Source organism: Oncorhynchus masou, chromosome 29 (genome assembly GCF_036934945.1).
Source record: "Oncorhynchus masou masou isolate Uvic2021 chromosome 29, UVic_Omas_1.1, whole genome shotgun sequence".
Classification (NCBI taxonomy): domain Eukaryota; kingdom Metazoa; phylum Chordata; class Actinopteri; order Salmoniformes; family Salmonidae; genus Oncorhynchus; species Oncorhynchus masou.
The window spans coordinates 45,327,734-45,349,098 of record NC_088240.1 but is presented as its reverse complement, the minus strand read 5'-3'; the positions used below and the strand labels follow the sequence as shown (position 1 = coordinate 45,349,098).

Here is a 21,365-nt window from a genome sequence, read left to right as displayed (position 1 = left end):
GGAATGCTTTCGACACCTTGTAGAGTCCATGGACCGATGAATTGAGGCGGTTCTGATGGCAAAAGGGGAGTGGGTGCAACTCAATATTAGGAAGGTGTTCCTAATGTTTGGTATACTCAGTGTATCATGAGCAATATGTTTGTGTTGGAGGAAATTATAGTTGAAATGATTAATTATGTATACATTTTTATTAGAACCATTAAGTTTTAATACTATTATGTTATGGTATGAAAAAATGTATGGGTTTTCTGGTTAAACTAGGACTGAAAATGTAGGTAAAACAAATTAATTTTCTGTACCTTGCGGGTTTAAGGGAGAAGGAGGCTATATCTTTTCAGAAAGATAAGAATGTTCTTTGATGTTCCATTAGTGGAGAAGAAAATGTATTTTAGACAGATTGGAATGTTTGCTTTATGAGGGGAGTAGGAGACAATCTCCAGACCTGAAGACACTGCGCTATTGTGTGGATCGGAGAGAGTGTGAGAAACTGATGACGTCATTTTTATCTTCTCTCTTTAAAATGTAATGTTCTTTGTATTTTAGGTCATTACTCTCTTGAATTAAACGCTGTTACCTGACTTTTAAGACCGGGGCTCTGTCCATTTCTTATAAAAATATTGGGTCTTACAATCCCATAGAATGCATTGACAGAGTAATTAATTCTGATTGGGAAACAATACAGAGGAATTTAGAATTCCTTTATCAGTTTGGAACATCAAATAAAATTGCAATAAAATCACAGGATCGAATCGCTTACATATTGAACTGTGAGGATCATGAGAATTTCAAAAGATATCATATTGGCATCTAATTATTGTGATAATGTCGTATCATGAGGCCACTGGCAGTTCCCAGACCCATTATCCACAGTGATTTAAGTCAAATACCTTTTCCTTGTCACTCTTTCAGACTCAGAGACCACAGAAGACGAAGGTGGAGACCCCATTGAGACAAAAGAAGGAAGCAGAGGTCTTCAGGACCAGGCTATGCATGCAGGTATGGTGTCTTTTCCAATCATCACTGTCTCAAATGCATGAAGGATAATGTATGAAACATCAACAGTTGCATGTGTGTAACTGTTACACATTGTCAAATACAGTGCCTTGCAAAAGTATTCATCCCCCTTGCCATTTTTCTTATTTTGTTGCATTACAACCTGTAATTTAAATAGATTTTTATTTGGATTTTATGTAAAGGACAAACACAAAACAGTCCAAATTGGAGAAGTGAAATGAAAATATAAACTTATTTCAAACTCCCCCTCCCCCAAAAAACAACAGAAAAGTGGTGAGTGCATATGTATTCACCCCCTTTGTTATGAAGTCCCTAAATAAGATCTGGTGCAACCAATTGCCTTCAGAAGTCACATTAGTTAAAGAAAGTCCACCTGTGTGCAATCTAAGTGTCACATGATCTATCACATGATCTCAGTATATATATACACCTGTTCTGAAAGGCCCCAGAGTATGCAACACCACCAAGCAACTGGCACAATGAAGACCAAGGAGCTTGCCAAACAGGTCAGGGACAAAGTTGTGGAGAAGCACAGATCAGGGTTGGGTTATAAAAAAACTGAAACTTTGAACATCCCACGGAGCACCATTAAATACATTATTAAACAATTTAAAGAATATGGCACCACAACAAATCTTGCCAAGAGAGGGCTGCCCACAAAAACTCCCTGACCAGGCAAGGAGGGCATTAATCAGAGAGAGGCAACAAATAGATCAAAGATAATCCTGAAGGAGCTGCAAAGCTCCACAGCGGAGACTGGAGTATCTGTCCATAGGACCACTTTAAGCCATACACTCCACAGAGCTGGGCTTTACAGAAAAGTGGCCATAAAAAAAGCCATTGCTTAAAGTGTTCACCAAAAGGCATGTGAGAGACTCCCGAAACATATGGAAGAAGGTACTCTAGTCAGATGAGACTGAAATATAGCTTTTTGGCTGTCAAGATAAACTCTATGTCTGGCGCAAACCCAACACCCAATGTCCCCGGGACACCATCCCCACAGTGAAATATGGTGGTGGTGGCAGCATCATGCTGTGGGGATGTTTTTCATTGGCAGGGACTGGAAAACTGGTCAAAATTGAAGGTGATGGATGGTGCTAAATACAGGGAAATTCTTAAGGGAAACCTGTTTGTCTTCCAAAGATTTGTTCACCTTCCAGCAGGACAATGACCCTAAGCATACTGCTAAATCAACACTCAAGTGGCTTATGGGGAAACATTTAAATGTCTTAGAATGGCCTTGTCAAAGCCCAGACCTCAATCCAATTGAGAAACTGTGGTATGACTTAAAGATTGCTGTACACCAGCGGACCCATCCAACTTGAGCAGTTTTGAGCTGGAGCAGTTTTGCCTTGAAGAACAGGCAACAATCCCAGTGGCGAGATGTGCCCGGCTTATAGAGACATACCCCAAGAGACTTGCAGCTCTAATTGCTGCAAAAGATGGCTCAACAAAGTATTGCTTTTGGGTGGGGGGGTGAATAGTTATGCACGCTCAAGTTTTCAGTTTTTTTGGTCATTTCTTGCTTGTTTCACAATAAAATATATTTTCCATCTTCATAGTGGTAGGCATGTTGTTTAAATCAAATGATACAAATAATAATAATAATCCATTTTAATTCCAGGTTGTAAGGCAACAAAATAGGAAAAATGTCAATAGGGGTTAATACTTTCACAAGCCACTGTACACCAAATGACAAAAAGTATGTGGACACCTAGTCGTCGAACATCTCATTCCAAAGTCATGGGCATTACTATGGAGTTGGTCCCCCGTTGCTGCTATTACAGCCTCCACTCCTTTGGGAAGGCTTTCCACTAGATGTTTGAACAGTGCTGCGGGGACTCGTTTCCATTCAGCCACAAGCACTAGTGAAGTCGGGCACTGATGTTTGGTGATAAGGCCTGGCTTGCAGTCGGCGTTCCAAATCATCCTCCTTGGTGTTCATTTGGGTTGATGTCAGGGCTCTGCGCAGGCCAGTCAAGTTTCCCACACCGATCTCGGCAAACCATTTCTGTATAGACCTTGTTTTGTGCACGGGGGCCTTCCCCAAACTGTTGCCACAAAGATGGAAGCACAGAATCGTCTAGAATGTCACTCCAGAGAACGTGTTTCCACTGCTCCAGAGTCCAATGGCAGAAAGCTTTACACCACTCCAGCCGGCGATTGGCATTGCGCATGGTGATCTTAGGCTTGTGTGCGGCTGCTCGGCCATGGAAACCAATTTCATGAAGCTCCCGACGAGTAATAATTGTGCTGACGTTGCTTCCAGAGGCAGTTTGGAATTCGGTAGTGAGTCTTGCAACCGACGACAGTTGATATTTTACACGCTACATGATTCAGCACTCGGCAGTCCTATTCTGTGAGCATGTGTAGCCTACCACTTCGCAGCTGAGCCGTTATTGCTCCTAGGCATTTCCACTTCATAATAACAGCACTTTCAGTTAACCGGGGCAGCTCTAGCAGGTCAGAAATTTGACGAAATGACTTGTTGGAAGGGTGGCATCCGTTGACGGTGCCACATTGGAAGTCACTGAGCTCTTCAGTAAGCCAATGTTTGTCTATGGAGATTGGATTGCTGTGTGCTGGATTGTTATACACCTGTCAACAGCAGGTGTGGGTGAAATAGCCGAATCCGTTGATTTGAAGGGGTGTCCACATACTATAGTGTACATTCTAGACATTTGTTTGCTTGATTGAAAGGTATTGCCTCAAATATTATATTTTGTGAACACCTGTGTAGTATTCAAGTTTCATGGTAGTTGTAGACTTTATAATCATCACATTCTCTGCACCAGATAGCTGAATATAAGTTATGCCATGAGTTGGGTTCACAGAATTGTCTGTATAGAATGGAATTTTTTTTTTTATATATATGGGTGCTATGGATTTGAATAGGAGCATTGCTGTTTATAAATCCAGGGCTAAGGTATATTTATCCTATCTGTTACTGACAGTTGTAGGTCTTGTGTAAGCTTACAGTGTGCTTATATGTAACTCTTTTTTGCATGTCTGAAGGTTATATCTGAGTCAGCCTTTGTTATCTTAACTATGCCAACTGAGGTACTGGATTATTTCAAGTAGAAAGTAATGACTGAACTATAGGCTCAACACACAATATTATACAGTAATTCTTTCATATCTTATCTTGCCACAGGGGACAGAATGATGGACAGCTGGGGCGAAGAACTTCAAACCACCTCCAAGCCCACCAGGCAAGCAAACAGTGTGTAGCAAGCACAAAGGGGTCAATTCTGTGATTGGAGCATCATATGTTAATCTAACCCGGCCAGTAGGGGAGTCCAATGACAGTCTGTCTTTAGCTAGCGGTTACTAGGACAGCAGGTTCAGTATCTATAAATGGATACTCAAACCATACTCCTTTAGGTTAACATTACCAAGAAGCCTGAATAATACACTTAGGAAAGAATAAAAGATTAAAGCACAACAAATACGATATTTTCAGTTGACTTACTAGTATACTGTGCAACACATAATAATGCTTTAAGATGTGGATTGTTGCCCCTGTGAAAACTCCCACTTGAGAAACTATGAAGTTACCGGGATGTGTATTCATTTGCTGTCCCCACATGACTGGAGGTGCAGGTGATATACTGAGCAGGATCACTCAAGAGTATGTATTATTTGAGTAACTGTAAGAACAGATTTCACTACTGACTAGTAAACATTCCTTAAAGACGCAATCTGCGATTGATACGTTTTGGGACTTTTGTATTAAAAATGTACTCTCAAATTTTTGTTTGATTTCAGCTAGTAGCTTTGAAAGTGGTACTCACAAGCCAAAACAGGTCCCTGTTTTTGTGTGTAATTTGTGTGATATGTTACAAATACAATTTGTACTGCTTAAGATCCTAGAGTGCATCTTTAATTATATACATGTATACCCCTCAAACACAACTCTGGACCTCGAAGCCAGTTCCACTGCATTTTTTCATTGTTCCCCTCTAATTAGGGACTGATTTAGACCTGTGACACCAGGTGGGTGAAATGAATTATCAGGTAAAACAGAAAACACGCAGGCTCTGGCCTCGTAGGGTAAGAGTTGAATGACCCTGATATATACCCATTGATTCTTAAAGAGTATAACTTGTAAATTCTTCATGAGCTTAGTTCAATTGTCGTACACCATCAGAACCCAAAATAAAATGTAATTGTAAACAAACACTGTATTGCCTCAAACCATGGTAAAAACTATCTTTAAGATCTCATGGATGGTCCGTCCTTGCGTCCATAGCTCTGTCTATGAGTTTGAGAGTGGTTACATTACTCCAGCCCCATCCCTTAGCTGTTTACCAAATCAGTGGTGGGGTGGCCCACTTTGTTATGGTTGAACTGCAGATTGCCAGTTTAAGCATCAACTTGCTTTCTGGCCTTTATTCAGATTAATTCTCATTTTGGCTTACGCTTTCCTTCGACTCCCCCAGTGCGCAATTGTTTTTCTTAATTTTGACCCATCATTCATTGAATGAAAATAAAGAAAGTGGCCAAATGTTTGATGCAAGCAAGCAATCAGGTACTGTACTCCAAACATTTCAAATTTTGGAGCATTGCCTTGCTTTGTTTGGACTTCACATGGGTGCACTGCATGGCTATACAAACTATGGTTGAATATTTTCCCGAGAATAAATCACTTTTCTCCCGGGTTACCCGGTATTTCCAGCCAACACCAGAAGTTTCATTCAAAAGCATTATAAAGCATATACATAGGCCTATCTATGTATTTGATCAGAATAAAAAATTATGTCCAGCAAGCTATACTAGGCTAGACTAGACTCCAAGAGCTATGGAGTGTTTTTTAATAAGGAGAGAGGCCAGCGGAGCACAAGTGTGTGCGTATTAGTCAAGAGACAGAGGCTATAAGTTAGAAGCTTTGAATGGAGTTAATGGAGAGAGAAACGCTGCAGAGTGCTCGTGTGTGCACTGATTTAAAGCAGCGATATTTGAGTGATAGGCTGTTTAGACGTGCATTCGGTCTTTATATTACTGCAGCAGACTATGCTGCAGAAAATGTAGGCCTACCTGTTACAAGAAAAAAAGTTACCATGATGAGATGATAGGTCTACATGCATTGTGAACTGTGCTCCATACTGAGATGGGCTGTCTGTCCACACCCTGAGCATTGATGATTCATAATGCAGAGGCTGTAGAGAAGACAGATTTAGACATTGCATATACCGTCATTTAACAGTTCCATTTCATACCATGCTCTTCATTTAAATCATTTATTACAATTTACCGGTTTCTTGCAGTTCTTTTTTCTGGGAAAAGGGAGTGGTTTTGGGTGGTAAACTGGGTCCTCGCCATTCAACACTGATACAAACTGCCATCCAGAGCACTGTTTGCAATTCATTGTATGTGTGAGGTATCACTGACCCCTTTGGTTCTTTTCTGGTTGTTATGCATGCTGTTGTTGAATAGATAATTTTCTGAATGCCATGCATGCTGTTTGCAATCTTATGAACAAACGAACAGAATGATGTTTGATGTCTTTTGTTTCATATACAGTGTAATTACATTGAAATATTTATATTATAAAGTTATGTATGATAGTCCTAACATTACTCACACTGGCTCATGCATCATTTAGAACTCTTTAACATATATTTTCCCATATTTTTGTTTCAGGAGCCAATCAGAAGAGTTTTTGAGGGAATCTCCCCAACAAGTCTTCCCACCCGCCTCACCAAAAATTATCAAACGCCCATCCACTTCTCCAATGCCAAGCCGCTCAGGTTCAGCACCAAACACACCCCTCACCCCCAGAAAGAAAGTTTTTGTGCCAACAGACTACCAAGACACTGTCCCTGGTGAATTTGAGGAGAAGGTGAAACATCCAAAATCATCAGGCATGTCTCTAAGCAGTACTCAGGACTCCCGTCCTCAGACGCCAGTCAGTGTCAGTGAGTACTCTCGCAAGGAATACCAAACTAGACCATCCCCCAAACTGACCAGAGCAAGCTCCAAGATCTTTGAGAAGGTGCGTGGTTTCGAAGAGCGAAGGCGAAGTTATGATCATGAAGGCTCCATCTCGGGACGGTCCTGGGCCGGGTTCAATCGTGCCGGGTCCGTCGACTCGGACGATGGAGGGAGCCGGTTGGGCATCTCCAGAGAGAGTTCGAGGGAAGACCTACGAGAGGCTCTGAAGGAGGACGCTGCCGAACGGAGGTCTATGTTCAGACAGAGGGCTGCGTCCTTGGAGGACTGCAGGCCCCGTACCACCCAGAAGGTCCAGGAAATCGAGAACAAGTTCACTGAAGAGCTTCAACGAATCAAGAAGCTTGTGGGTAAACCTCACATGAAGAAGTCCTTCTCCACCGAGCAGCTCTCGCTCAGGGCTAGTGGCAGGCAGCCTTTGAGGAAGATTGAGCCCCTCCCACCTCAAATTCTCCAGAAGCTCCAGGAACGGGAACGGGCCCAGCACGAGAAGCAGCAGAAAGAGATGGAACAGCCCAAAGAAGTAGTGCCACCAAAATCACCACGACTACAGCTACAAGAACAAGCACGGCAGGGGCAGCCTTCGCCCCAAACCCAAGAGATTGACCGACACTCCATGAGTAGCATAACATACAGTAGATTGGGAGAAGTACCTGCCACTCCAGAATCTATGCAACTGGCTGACTTACCGGGACAGAGGCCAACAAGACAGGTAAATCAAGCCAGTCTTGTCAGGGAGATCCTTCAGAGGTCTCCATCACCAGCAAAGATGCAGATGCAGAGGGCTTACAATCCATCGGCAAATCACCAACAGCAGGCAGAGTCACCAAGCAAAAATGTTGTCGAGATGACGCTACACAAAGTTGAACGCAGGCCAGAAAGCCCTCTTGTTCAGAGGATATATGGTATTCAAGAATCACAGGACAACCAAGAATCTCCTGTGCAAAAGTCCCCAAAGGAAGAATCGCCAGGAACAAAAATACCTGTAGATGTAGCATTAAGAAAAGTAGAGGATAGACCAGAAAGTCCATTGGTACAGAGAACGCCAACCGTTGTACAAGAGCGTATAATCCAGCATCTGCAAAAACCTCCACGGCAGGCTACGTCTTCAACAAATGTTCCAGTTTCCCATCAGAGGAGAAAATGGAAGTGGAGTTGATCAAGCCAGCCCCCAAGCTAATCATACCTACCATCATTGTTGAGGAAGAGCCCATGGAAGATGAAGTTCCTCTTGAGACTGACAAGTCTAAGAAGGCAACCAATTCGAAAGAAGGTCAAACACAGAAGACCAGGGGGAAGGGTCGCCGCAGTAGTCCCATGTCTCCAGAGTTAGGTGGGAATGATTTTCAATCTGTCCTTATTTATCAAAATGAAAATGTATGTTGTGTATATTAGAGGCTTGTATCTTATTTTCCTTGTCTTTGCAAAGTTCAATTCTCATTGGTATTCCTTAGTTCTGAACACAGCCATGAATGTCTTTGTAATTACGTTTTGTAATTTGTGCAGATTCTTCCGACGACTCTTATGTGTCTGCTGAAGAGGACCCCTTGGAGGCCCCTATGTTTGAGTTTCCTCTTAAGGACACTGTGGTAACTGCTGGTACTGAGGTCCTGCTGAGAGTCATCATTGCTGGCATGCCTCCCCCAGAAGGCAAGCTATCTCTATCTCTATGTATCACTTTATAACAAAGTTTCTATCCAGAACCTAAAAGGATCATCCGGCTGCCCCCATGGCAGAACCTTTGATGAACCCTTTTGGGATCAAGGTTGAACCCTTTCCAACCCAAAAGGATTTCTCGTTGAAAGGGTTCTCCAATGGGGACGGCCGAAGAATCATTTTGGAACTCTTTTTTTTCTAAGAATGTAGTCACCAGTTTCACTGCAGTTTGTTGAGCACAAATTAATGTTTTATATCTCCTCAAATCTTATTTGTCTGTGCCCATATCTAGTTACCTGGAGGAGAGACAATATCAAAATCCAAAACAGCTTAAACTATGGGATCAAAGTGGAGGGAGAGCGTTATTCACTTTTCATCAAATGTGCAAAAACAAGTGATGCTGGAACGTACTGTGTGACAGCTGCCAATGAGGCTGGGAAAACATCAAGCAGTGCCACACTTTCAATCAAACCAGGTAAGCAAGAGTTGCAACATTGCATTGGTTGGGTCACCCTTAACTTAAAGTTTATTTAATAATACCTTGTTGTTATTACTAAACAAGAAGTAGTACTGAAGGTTAGAGACCTTCTGATTTACCGGCCCTTACCTTGAACCTTATGTCTGCTTAATGTCCTTGTACTGGAGATTGTAGCCTGAGCTTTAGCCTTTGGGAATTGCACCTGACTTTTGCTAACCTTTGCATTCTACACTCTTAGAGAAAATGTGCTGTCTAGAACCTAAACTGGTTCTTTGGCTATAAGAACTCTTTTGGAACCTTATTTTTTAGATGGGTGTAAGTCATTTGGATATTTCAGAAAAGTGAATTAAAGGATGATGTGGAAATCTTTGTCACTCCACTGACCCGTGTGTCATTGTCATTGTTATTTGCCCTGCCATTTCAAAAGGATGTACATTGTTATTTCCTTCTTCATAAAGCTATTTCCTCATTTCTCCTCACCCACTCATAACCTCTCTCTTCCTCCCTCTCTCCAAAATGTGTTCAAGCAATATATTCCAGTTGAGCCAACTCACTTAGTTGAGTAGTTACCATAGCAACTAGGAGGCTAAATTGAACCAATAAATTGTTAAGACACACTGGTTTCATTGCAATATGAATCCACTGTTAAGATATGACGCAAGTAACATCTTGTCTAGGGTAAATTACATCATGAACTTGTTTGTTAAACATAGGCTAGTTAAAGTATAAAGTCAACCATCAAATACTTTCAGTTCATTATTGCATCTAGTACCTATCTTACTCAAATGAGAAACTTAGACCCTTTTGCTCCCAGAGCCATCAAGATGGTCATATTCTCTACAGTGTACAAATGAATGAGAATATGAATGCTTGTATTTGAGAGCGCGAGAGAGAGAGCGAGAGAGCGTGAGAGCGAGAGAGAGAGAGAGAGAGAGAGAAGCCTTAACACCTGAGATTAACAATAAAACACTCATGATAATGCTAACAAGCACACATTATAGTACATGATTTGTCATGTGTACTTTAAAAACTATTGTGTACATGGTCCCCATTCAGACATATAGGACTGTAAGTCCCCTGTGGTCTCATAAGAGAATTCCTGCTGAATACTAATTAGATAGATTTGTATTAACTTCCAAGGTGGGACGATGTAATATTCAGTATAATACATTAGACCTTATTACTTAAGAATTTAAATGGCTATCATGCTTATACATGCTTATGTTTACAAGTAATGAAATACATATTTATGAATAGTTCATGTATAGTTTATTACTGCTTATTCATGTAAAGTTATTATAAAACTGATGAAAGATATTTAAGCCATGTCTTACTTATGAATTGAAATGCTTGTAAGCCTATACGTATTGATTTTTTTATATAAGTAATTATGAAATACCTGTTTATTAGTGGTAATACATACAAGACACACTGTAATGAGGCGTCAGGTAGCCTAGTGGTTAGAGCGTTGGATTTGTAACCGAAAGGTTGCAAGATTGAATCCCCGAGCTGACAAGGTAAAAATCTGTCGTTCTGCCCCTGAACAAGGCAGTTAACCCACTGTTCCTAAGCCGTCATTGAAAATAAGAATCTGTTCTTAACTGACTTGCCTAGTTGAATAAAGATATAAAATCATTTTTCAAAAATATTATAAAGTGTTGCAGAATATTCCAAATAAGTTTTAGGTACAAATGAATTACTCATCCTTTAGCCATGGTTTTGTTTGGTATTTCTTCCTATATGCAACGCTACATTTTTTTTAGATATCACATTATGGGCATTCAAGTCACATTTAGTGTGTTGGCATACTGTTGGTGTAAGAGGAGGCCTTTTCACAGCATTTACTTTTTACTATAACATACATTGAGACTAATTCACATGCACTCTTGAAATATTTTCATATTTACAGTTACCAATATTCAATATCAGAGAGATAGAAACTCAGGATACTAGACAACGAGGACTCTGAGTCAGCTAATATAAATCTCTATAAGTTTGGAACAGTATTGGTACAGGGCAATCGCAAACAGATTCAGCTGGACTTTCTTCATTACATAAACCCACAGACGAGCCACCCCAAGCAGAAAGTTAACCTCCCAACACAGAGTACTACTCCCTCATTGAAATGAGGAATAAATTCACCCAGCTGGGGGTAAGGCAGGTGGAGCTGGAACAGCAGGTGATTACACTCCAGTCAGGACAGACTCAGACACAGTCCAACAAAACAACACCCCCTTAACTAGACCTGGAGAGCAGGAGGTGGAGATAGACATATCTGCACTCTGTACTGTAGTGAGACAACATCTACAAGAGAAAGAGCAGGAGAAGAACAGAGCACTAGAGGAGAGGATTAGACTGCTGGAGGAGAGGCTGAGGGGGATGGTGTGTGACAGAGAACAACCCATTAGAGAGGTAGCCACCCCCACAGAGAAGCCAGCAGAAAGGCTCACCTCAGCGCCCGACAAAAGTCTCGACACCACAGCAGAAAAGTGCACCCCAGACCCTGACCACAGCGTCGACAGCACAGCGGGACAGACAAAGAACCCCAAGCCCAAGGGATCCCACCCCTTCTGAGCACCCACCTTTCAGCCCCCCATGGACCTACACATAAGGACCCATGCCGAATGGGCCTACATCCATGCCCACACCCCATTTAGGCCCCCTCAGACCAGACCTATGCCCCTCCTGCTCACCCCATGCCCCCCACTCCCGCAAAGGGGGCCTGAACATGGAAGTCACACATACGCCCAGGCCGTGAGCGTGCAAGAAGGGCCAAACCCCACTCTTACACTAGCCCAAACCAATGGAATACCAGATGTACCAGATACTCAGCAGGTTCTGCTCACATTTACTGGCCTGAGGCCAAACCACACGACCAACAACACTGGACACTTTATGGAACACAAAGCCTTCACTATCTGATCCTTTAATATCCAAGGCTTGAGGTCCTCTGCCTTTGGCCTAAAGAGCAAGAACCTGGACTTCATCAAATACATCTGAAATACAAACATTGTCATCCTACAAGAAAAATGGTATAGAGGAGACAGACACACTGGTTGCCCTCTAGGTTACAGAGAGCTGGGAGTCCCAGCCACCAAACTACCAGGTGTGAAACAAGGAAGGGACTCAGGGGGTATGCAAATTTGGTATAGAGCAGACCTAACTCACTCTATTAAATTAATCAAAAGAGGAACATTTTACAATTAGCTAGATATTCAAAAGGAAATTATCTTAACAGAGAAAAATGTCCTACTGTGTGCTAACTATATCCCCCCCATTAGAATCCCCATACTTTAATGAAGATAGCTTCTCCATCCTGGAGGGGGAAATCAGTCATTTCCAGGCCCAGAGACATGTACTAGTCTGTGGTGACCTAAATGCCAGAACCTGACACCCTCAGCACACAGGAGGACAAACACTTGCCTGGAGGTGACAGCATTCCCTCCCCCATATGCCACCCTAGGCACAACTATGACATCATAACCAACAAAAACGGGTCACAAATCCTGCAGCTCTGTCACACCCTGGGAATGTACATAGTCAATGGTAGGCTTCGAGGGGACTCCTATGGTAGGTACACCTATAGCTCAACCTAGAGTCTCTCAGAGCGTTCAGTTAGCCCACTGACACCCCTATCAAATCATAGCAAAATCACAGTCTACTTCAGCAGAGCAATACTAAATCATGAGGCATCAAAGCCAAAGGAACTGAGTAATATTAAGAAATGCTATAGATGGAAGGAATGTAGTGTGAAAATCTCTCAAAAACAATTAGGCAACAACAAATTCAATCCCTTTAAGACAACTTCCTGAACAAAACGCTCCACTGTAATAGTGAAGGTGTAAACTTGGCAGTAGAACATCTAAACAGTATATTTGGCGTCTCAGCGTCCCTGTCAAATTTAAGAATTTCAAACAGAAAACCGAAGAAAATGAACAACAATGAAGAATACAAAAACCAAAGAAAGAAATTGAGAAACCTGTCCATCAAAAACATATAGATACAGAAAACCTGAGTCTATGCCTTCACTATGGTGTATCACTAAAACAATACAGAAATGCACTACGGGAAAAGAAGGAACAGCACTTCAGAAATCAGCTCAATGCAATGAAGAATCCACAGACTCTAACCACTTCTGGGAAAATGTGAAAACACTAAACTAACAACAACACAAGTAATTATCTATTCAAAATAAAGATGTATGGGTAAAGCACTTATCCAATCTTTTTGGCTCTATAACAAAGAACAAACAGCAAAAAGATATACAGCTGAGGTCGGAGGTTTACATGCACCTTTGCCAAATACATTTAAACTCAGTTTTTCACAATTCCAGACATTTAATCCGAGTAACAATTCCCTGTTTTAGGTCAGTTAGGATCACCACTTTATTTTAAGAATGTGAAATGTCAGAATAATAGTAGAGAGAAGGAATTATTTCAGCTTTTATTTCTTTCATCACTATCCCAGTGGGTCAGAAGTTTACATACACTCAATTAGTATTTAGTAGCATTAAGGTTAAATTGTTTAACTTGGGTCAAACGTTTCAGGTAGCCCCCCACAAGCTTCCCACAATAAGTTGGGTGAATTTTGGCCCATTCCTCCTGACAGAACTGGTGTAACTGAGTCAGGTTTGTAGGCCTCCTTTCTCACACACACTTTTTCAGTTCCTCCCACACATGTTTTATGGGATTGAGGTAAGGACTTTGTGATCGCCACTCCAATACCTCAACTTTGTTGTCCTTAAGTCATTTTGCCACAACTTTGGAAGTATGCTTGGGTCATTGTCCATTTGGAAGACCCATTTGTGAAAAAGCTTTAACTTTCTTTAAAATGTTGTAAAATACATGTATGTTTGAGGAATTTTGTTGTTTTGAATTTGGTGCCCTGCAGTTTCACTGTCTGTCAAAGAGGTGGGACGCTACCTACTGTCTCACATACCCTAGATTAACATCATCCTTAGCTCTGACAGCTTCCCCAATATTTGGAACCAAGGACTGATCACCCCAATCCACAAAAGTGGAGACAAATTTGACCCCAATAACTAACGTGGATTATGCGTCAACAGCAACCTTGGGAAAATCCTCAGAATTATCATTAGCAGCAGACTCATACATTGTGAAAACAATGTACTGAGTAAATGTCAAATTTGCTTTTTACAAAATTATCGTATGACAGACCACTTTTTCACCCTGCACACCCTAATTGACAAACAAACAAACCAAAACAAAGGCAACGTTTTCTCATGCTTTGTTGATTTCAAAAAAGCAATTGACTCAATTTGGCATGAGGGCCTGCTATACAAATTGATGGAAAGTGGTGTTGGGGAAAAATCTATGTACACAAACAACACGTGTGCGGTTAAAATTGGCAAAAAAACACACACTTCTTCCCACAGGGCCGTGGGGTGAGATAGGGATGCAGCTTAAGCCCCACTCTCTTCAACATATTGACAAATTGGCGAGGGCACTAGAACAGTCTGCGAACCCGGCCTCACCCTACTAGAATCTGAGGATAAATGTCTACTGTTTGCTAATGATCTGGTGCTTCAGTCACCAACCAAAGAGGGCCTACAGCATCACCTAGATATTCTGCACAGGTTCTGCCAGACCTGGGCCGTGACAGTAAATCTCAATAAGACCAAAATAATGGTGTTCCAAAAAAGGTCCATTCGCTAGGACCACAAATACAAATTCCATCTCGACACCGTTTGTCACGCCCTGGCCATAGAGAGGCTTTTTATTCCCTATTTTGGTTAGGCCAGGGTGGGACTAGGGTGGGCATTCTATGTCCTTTATTCTATGTTTGTATTTCCATGTCTTGTCCTGGTATGGTTCTCAATCAGGGACACATGTCTATCGTTGTCTCTGATTATGAACCATACTTAGGTACCCTTTTGCCCCACCTGTTTTGTGGGAAGTTAACTTTGTCTTTGTTCAGGGCACATAGCCCAAAGCTTCACGGTTTGGTTTATGTTCTTCATCATCATTTTGAATAAAGAAAAAATGTACGCTGCACCTTGGTCCAGTCCTTCAGCCAGCCGTGACACCGTTGCTCTAGAGCACACAAAAAACTATACATACATGTACCTTGACCTAAACATCAGCACCACAGGTAACTTCCACAAAGCTGTGAACGATCTGAGACAAGGCAAGAAGGGCCTTCTATGCCATCAAAATTAACATAAAATTCGACATACCAATTAGGATCTGGTTAAAAATACCCGAATCAGTTATAGAACCCATTACCCTTTATGGTTGTGAGGTCTGGGGTCCACTCACCAACCAAGAATTCACAAAATGGGACAAACACCAAATTGAGACTTTGCATGCAGAATTCTGCAAAAATATCCTCTGTGTACAATGTAAAACACAAAATAATGCATGCAGAGCAGAATCAGGCCGATAACCGCTAATTATCAAAATCCAGAAAAGATGCACTAAATTCTACAGCCACCTAAAATGATTCCCAAATCTTCCATAATAAAGCCAACACCTACAGAGAGATGAACCTGGAGATGAGTCCCCTAAGCATGCTGGTCCTGGGGCTCTGTTCCCAAACAGACCACACAGAGCCCCAGGACAGCAACACAATTAGACCCAAACAAATCGTGAGAAAACAAAAAGATAACTTGACACATTGGAAAGAATTAACAAAAAAACAGAGCAAACTAGAATGATGTTTGGTCCTAAACAGAGAGTACAATGTGGCAGAATACCTGACCACTGTGACTGACCCAACCTTAAGGAAAGCTTTGACTATGACTATGCTATTGAGAAAGGCCGCAGTAGGCAGACCTGGCTCTCAAGGAAGACAGGCTATGTGCACATTGCCCACAAAATGAGGTGGAAACTGAGCTGCACTTCTTAACCTTCTGCAAAATGTATTATCATATTAGAGACACATATTTCCCTCAGATTACACTGATCCACAAAGAATTTGAAAACAAACACCATTTTGATAAACTCCCATATCGTGTGTCATCACAGCAGCATGATTTGTGACCTGTTTCCACAAGAAAAGTGCCACCAGTGAAGAACAAACACCATTGTTAATACAACCCATGTTTATGTTTAATTTAATTTCCCTTTTGTACTTCAACCATTTGCACATCGTTACGACACTGTATATATACATAATATGACATTTGAAATGTCTTTATTCTTTTGGAACTTCTGTGAGAGTAATGTTTACTGTTCATTTGTATTTTTTATTTCACTTTTGTATATTATCTGCTTCACTTGCTTTGGCAATGTTAACCTATGTCTCCCATGTCAATAAAGCACATTGAATTGAGAAAGAGCAAAACCTTTCTATGTTTACTATTCATGGTTGATTATATCTGTTTTTTGGACTGGATTCCACATTTCCTAATGACATTTAACTGACACAATAAAAGTAAAGCCTTGTTCACATTCGGAGGTGGGTTCTCCAGATACTGTGATCACAACATGGAAAATCAAGTATATTTCCTATTCTATTCTTTATCTGATTATAATGTGTATTTGACAGAGCCTATGCAGGAGCTGCAGGGGACCATTTGTGTTCCTAGGGACATCAGCAGCCCTATCACATCTGATGAAGAGTACCTCAGCCCACTGGAGGAAGGCATGGACTTTGGAAGCCCAGAGCCCAGGAAGATAATTGACACTCGATTCAAGGAGCCTCCTACCTTCCAGGTGAGACTATAACGCTGCTTCTCTGGTGCCTATCACCTGGCTTTCGTTGACTTTCCATTATACTGTAGGACCTTGATGTGGTAAACTTGGGGCAAGGGATCAGTTTGATATTTTGCAACTATATTTTGTTCAAACATTTTTTTATTGGTATTGCAATACACTGGAAATTGATTGAATCTATAAATTGCTTCTAACTAAATCTGAAGGCACTGCGTGTGGTGATTCACCTCTTCCATCATGCATTGGATGTTCCATATAGTGTAGTTTACATTTTAAAAGTTACAGCATGGAAATTAGTCTGTGTTCTCCTTTCTAATTTCAAACTGGCTCATCATCCTTTTTAACAGGTAACTATGAATGATCAAGAGGTCATTGAAGGTCAACAGGTCACCATGTCTGTCCGAATAAGTGGGCAGCCCAAACCCATGCTTTATTGGTAGGTTTCCTGACTCCATCAAAACCTCAACTCATTCCTCTTTGTTTAATGTGGAACTGACAGCATTTTAGCCAGATTAAATCTTATTAAAATCTGTTCATATACACCCCCAGGAAGAATATAACACTTTAAAAAATATATTTTCTGAGAAGCATAAATTCATAGAATTTTTGGGAAAGATGTATAAAGTAAGGCATTTGTGAAAATCCTATAGCAATATAGAGTGGGAAAGCGGCCGTACGTTTGCAAAATGAATAGACACTGCAGTAAATAAAACTGAATAAAACCATCTGTCCAGGACAGGAGTCCACGCAGACCGGTGCCATAGCCATAGCCAATCAGAGCTACAGTACGCCTATATGCAAATAAGCCATTTGCCACACGGGCCTGCCATCATTCACTTTGAATTGGGCTGGAAAGTCACCCTGTTGCAGTAGCAACAATGTGACTTTAGATCATTAGAACGCATTCGTCAAAAGCCACAAAATGCACCTTAATGGATTTCTGCATTTATGTAAATGCCACTGCAGTCCTCTTACATTTGGAAACTTCACAAACAACCATGAAAAGGTTTGCTCTCGCTCCTTCAGTTACCTATGCACATTAACAACAACAAGATCAAAAACAAATGCTAGCCAGAGCGAGATCAGCTAAAATATAACAAGGGAACATTAGAGAAACCATTTCAAACTTTTTCAGCTAGGTGGCTGTCAGAATTGCACTGATAAACAATTGGGAATGGTAGCCTGCTCGTTGTTCTGCAGCTTGCCTGCCAATGCATGCATGTACCAACCCACGTTTTGACAACTGAATGGGAACTTGCCTGCCTGCCCACCCTTTTGCTCGATGCCAAATACATTTGATTGACAACTAAGAGATAGGCTAACCGTGTATAACAGTCATTCAAGTTCAGCATAGCAAGCTAGCTAGCTAACGTTAGATGGCATCTTTTTAGCTTGATGAATAAATAGCTAGTTACATACATAGATACGCTAGCTCAGGGGTGTCAAACTCAATCAGTGCACGGGCCATATAAAAATGTTAAAAACTTGCGGACCAGACTTAGCCTATTTGTTTTGTTTTTTAACCTCTTACATCTATGGGGGCGCTATTTCATTTTTGGATGAAAAACGTTCCCGTTTTAAACAAGATATTTTGTCACAAAAAGATGCTCGACTATGCATATAATTGATACCATTGGAAAGAAAACACTCTGACGTGTCCAGAAATACCAAGATATTCTCTGTGCGTGCCCTAGAACGTGAGCTTCAGGCAAAACCAAGATGAGATGGCATCCAGGAAATGACAAGGATTTTTGAGGCTCTGTTTTCCATTGTCTCCTTATATGGCTGTGAATGCGAGAGGAATGAGCCTGCCCTTTCTGTCGTTTCCCCAAGGTGTCTGCAGCATTGTGACGTATTTGTAGGCAGATCATTGGAAGATTGACCATAAGAGACCACATTTACCAGGTGTCCGCCCGGTGTCCTGCGCCGAAATTGGTGCGCAAAAGTCACCTGCCAGTATTTTTCCTTGGGATACAGAGAGGAAAGCAAGCTTCCACGAACTGCATATCAATGAAGAGATATGTGAAAAAACACCTTGAGGATTGATTCCAAACAACGTTTGCCATGTTTCGGTCGATATTATGTAGTTAATCCGGAAAAGTTTTACGTTGTAGGTGACTGAATTTTCGGTTCGTTTCGGTAGCCAGACGCAATGTAGAAAACGGAACGATTTCTCCTACACACAGACGCTTTCAGGAAAAACTGCGCATTTGGTATGTAACTGAGAGTCTCCTCATTGAAAACATCAGAAGCTCTTCAAAGGTAAATGATTTTATTTATTTGGTTATCTGGTTTTTGTGAAAATGTTGCGTGCTAAATGCTACTCAAAATGCTATGCTAGCTTTGCATACTCTTACACAAATTAGTCAATTTCTATGGTTCAAAAGCATATTTTGAAAATCTGAGATGACAGTGTTGTTAAGAAAAGGCTATGCTTGAGAGCAGACGCATTATTTTCATTTTATTTGCAATTTTCAGAAATCGTTAACGTTGCGTTATGCTAATGAGCCTGAGGCTTTAGTCACAAACCCGGATCCGGGATGGGGAGTTTCAAGAAGTTAATGTGCAACTGCGACCCAAATTGGCAATTGTTTTATTATGAATAAATATAGCACTGGGCCTACAGAGTGGAGCAGCGGTCTAAGGCACTGTGTTGAGGCATCACTACAGACCCAGGTTTGATCCCAGGCTGTGTCACAACTAGCTGTGACCGGGAGACCAATAGGGCGGGGCACAATTGGCCCAGCGAGGTTCAGGTTAGGGGAGGGTTTGGCCGGGGGGGGCTTTACTTTCGTCATTGCGTTTTAACAACTCCTAGTGGGGGCCAGTGCGTCTGCAGGCTGAATTCGGTCGTCAATTGAACAATGTTTCCTCCGACACATTGGTGCGGGTGGGTGTTAAGAAGAGCGATTTGGCGGGTCATGAATCTGAGGACCCATGCCAAATATTTTCCGTCTCCTGGGGGGGAATAGGCGTGGTCGTGCCCTTTTTCACGACTGTCTTGATGTGTTTGGACCATAACAGTTTGTTGGTGATGTGGACACCAAGGAACTTGAAGCTCTCAACCTGCTCCGCTGCAGCCCCGTCGATGAGAATGGGGGTGTGCTCGGCCCTCCTTTTCCTGTAGTCCACGATCATCTCCGTTTTCTTGATCACGTTGAGGGAGAGGCTGTTATCCTGACACCACACTGCCAGGTCTCTGACTTCCTCCCTATAGGCTGTCTCATCGTTGTCGGTGATCAGGTCTACCACTGTTGCGTCGTCGGCAAATTTAATGATGGTGTTGGAGTCGTGCTTGGCCATGCAGTCATGAGTGAACAGGGAGTACAGGAGGGGACTGAGCACGCACCCCTGAGGGGCTCCTGTGTTGAGGATCAGCGTGGCAGATGTTGTTACCTACCCTTACCACCTGGTTGTGGCCCGCCAGGAATTCCAGAATCCAGTTACAAAGGCAGGTATTTAGTCTAGAGGTCGACCGATTATGATTTTTCAACACCGATACCGATTATTGGAGGACCAAAAAAGCCAATACCGATTAATCGGACGATTTTTAAAATTGATTTATTTGTAATAATGACAATTACTACAATACTGAATGAACACTTATTTTAACTTAATATGACACATCAATAAAAATCTATTTAGCCTCAAATAAATAATGAAAATTGTTCCATTTGTTTTAAATAATTCAAAAACAATGTGTTGGAGAAGTAAAAGTGCAATATGTACCATGGAAAAAAGCTAACGCTTGAGTTCCTTGCTCAGAACATGAGAACATATGAAAGTTGGTGGTTCCTTTTAACATGAGACTTCAATATTCCAAGGTAAGAGGTTTTAGGTTGTAGTTAATATAGTATTTATTGGGCTATTTCTCTCTATACCATTTCTATTTCTTATACATTTGACTAATGGATGTTCTTATAGGCACTATAGTATTGCCAGTGTAACAGTATAGCTTCCGTCCCTCTCCTCGCCCCTACCTGGGCTCGAACCAGGAACACATCGACAACAGCCACACTCGAAGCAGCGTTACCCATCGCTCCTCAAAAGCCGCGGAGCAAGGGGAATAACTACTCCAAGACTCAGAGTGCGTGACGTTTGAAACGCTATTAGCACACACCCAGCTAACTAGCTAGCCATTTCACATCGGTTACACTAGCCATTAGGCTGATAGACGTGAAGTCATAAACAGCGCTGTGCTTGCGAAGAGCTGCTGGCAAAACGCACAAAAGTGCTATTTGAATGAATGCTTACGAGCCTGCTGCTGCCTACCATCGCTCAGTCAGACTGCTCTATCAAATCATAGACTTAATTTTAACATAATAACACACAGAAATATGAGCCTTTGGTCATTAATATGGTCGAATCCGGAAACTATCATTCCCGAAAACAATACGTGTTTTATCTAACGGGTGGCATCCATAAGGCTAAATATTGCTGTTACATTGCACAACCTTCAATGCTAAGTCATAATTACGTAAAATTCTGGCAAATTAGTTCGCAATAAGCCAGGCTGCCCAAACTGTTGCATATACCCTGACTCTGCGTGCAATGAACACAAGAGAAATGACACAATTTCACCTGGTTAA

The 21,365-nt window shown here is 41.6% G+C and overlaps 1 protein-coding gene across 1 annotated transcript in view; it reads left to right on the top strand.

The window, feature by feature from the left end:
* LOC135519625 (striated muscle preferentially expressed protein kinase-like) overlaps positions 1–21,365 on the top strand; it is a 132,554-nt gene that overhangs the window by 38,974 nt on the left and 72,215 nt on the right. Inside the window, 8 exon segments of the mRNA XM_064944865.1 lie at positions 910–996; positions 4,169–4,226; positions 6,658–8,095; positions 8,098–8,299; positions 8,473–8,616; positions 8,915–9,097; positions 16,610–16,776; positions 17,124–17,212. Coding sequence (XP_064800937.1) covers positions 910–996; positions 4,169–4,226; positions 6,658–8,095; positions 8,098–8,299; positions 8,473–8,616; positions 8,915–9,097; positions 16,610–16,776; positions 17,124–17,212 — 2,368 coding nt within the window.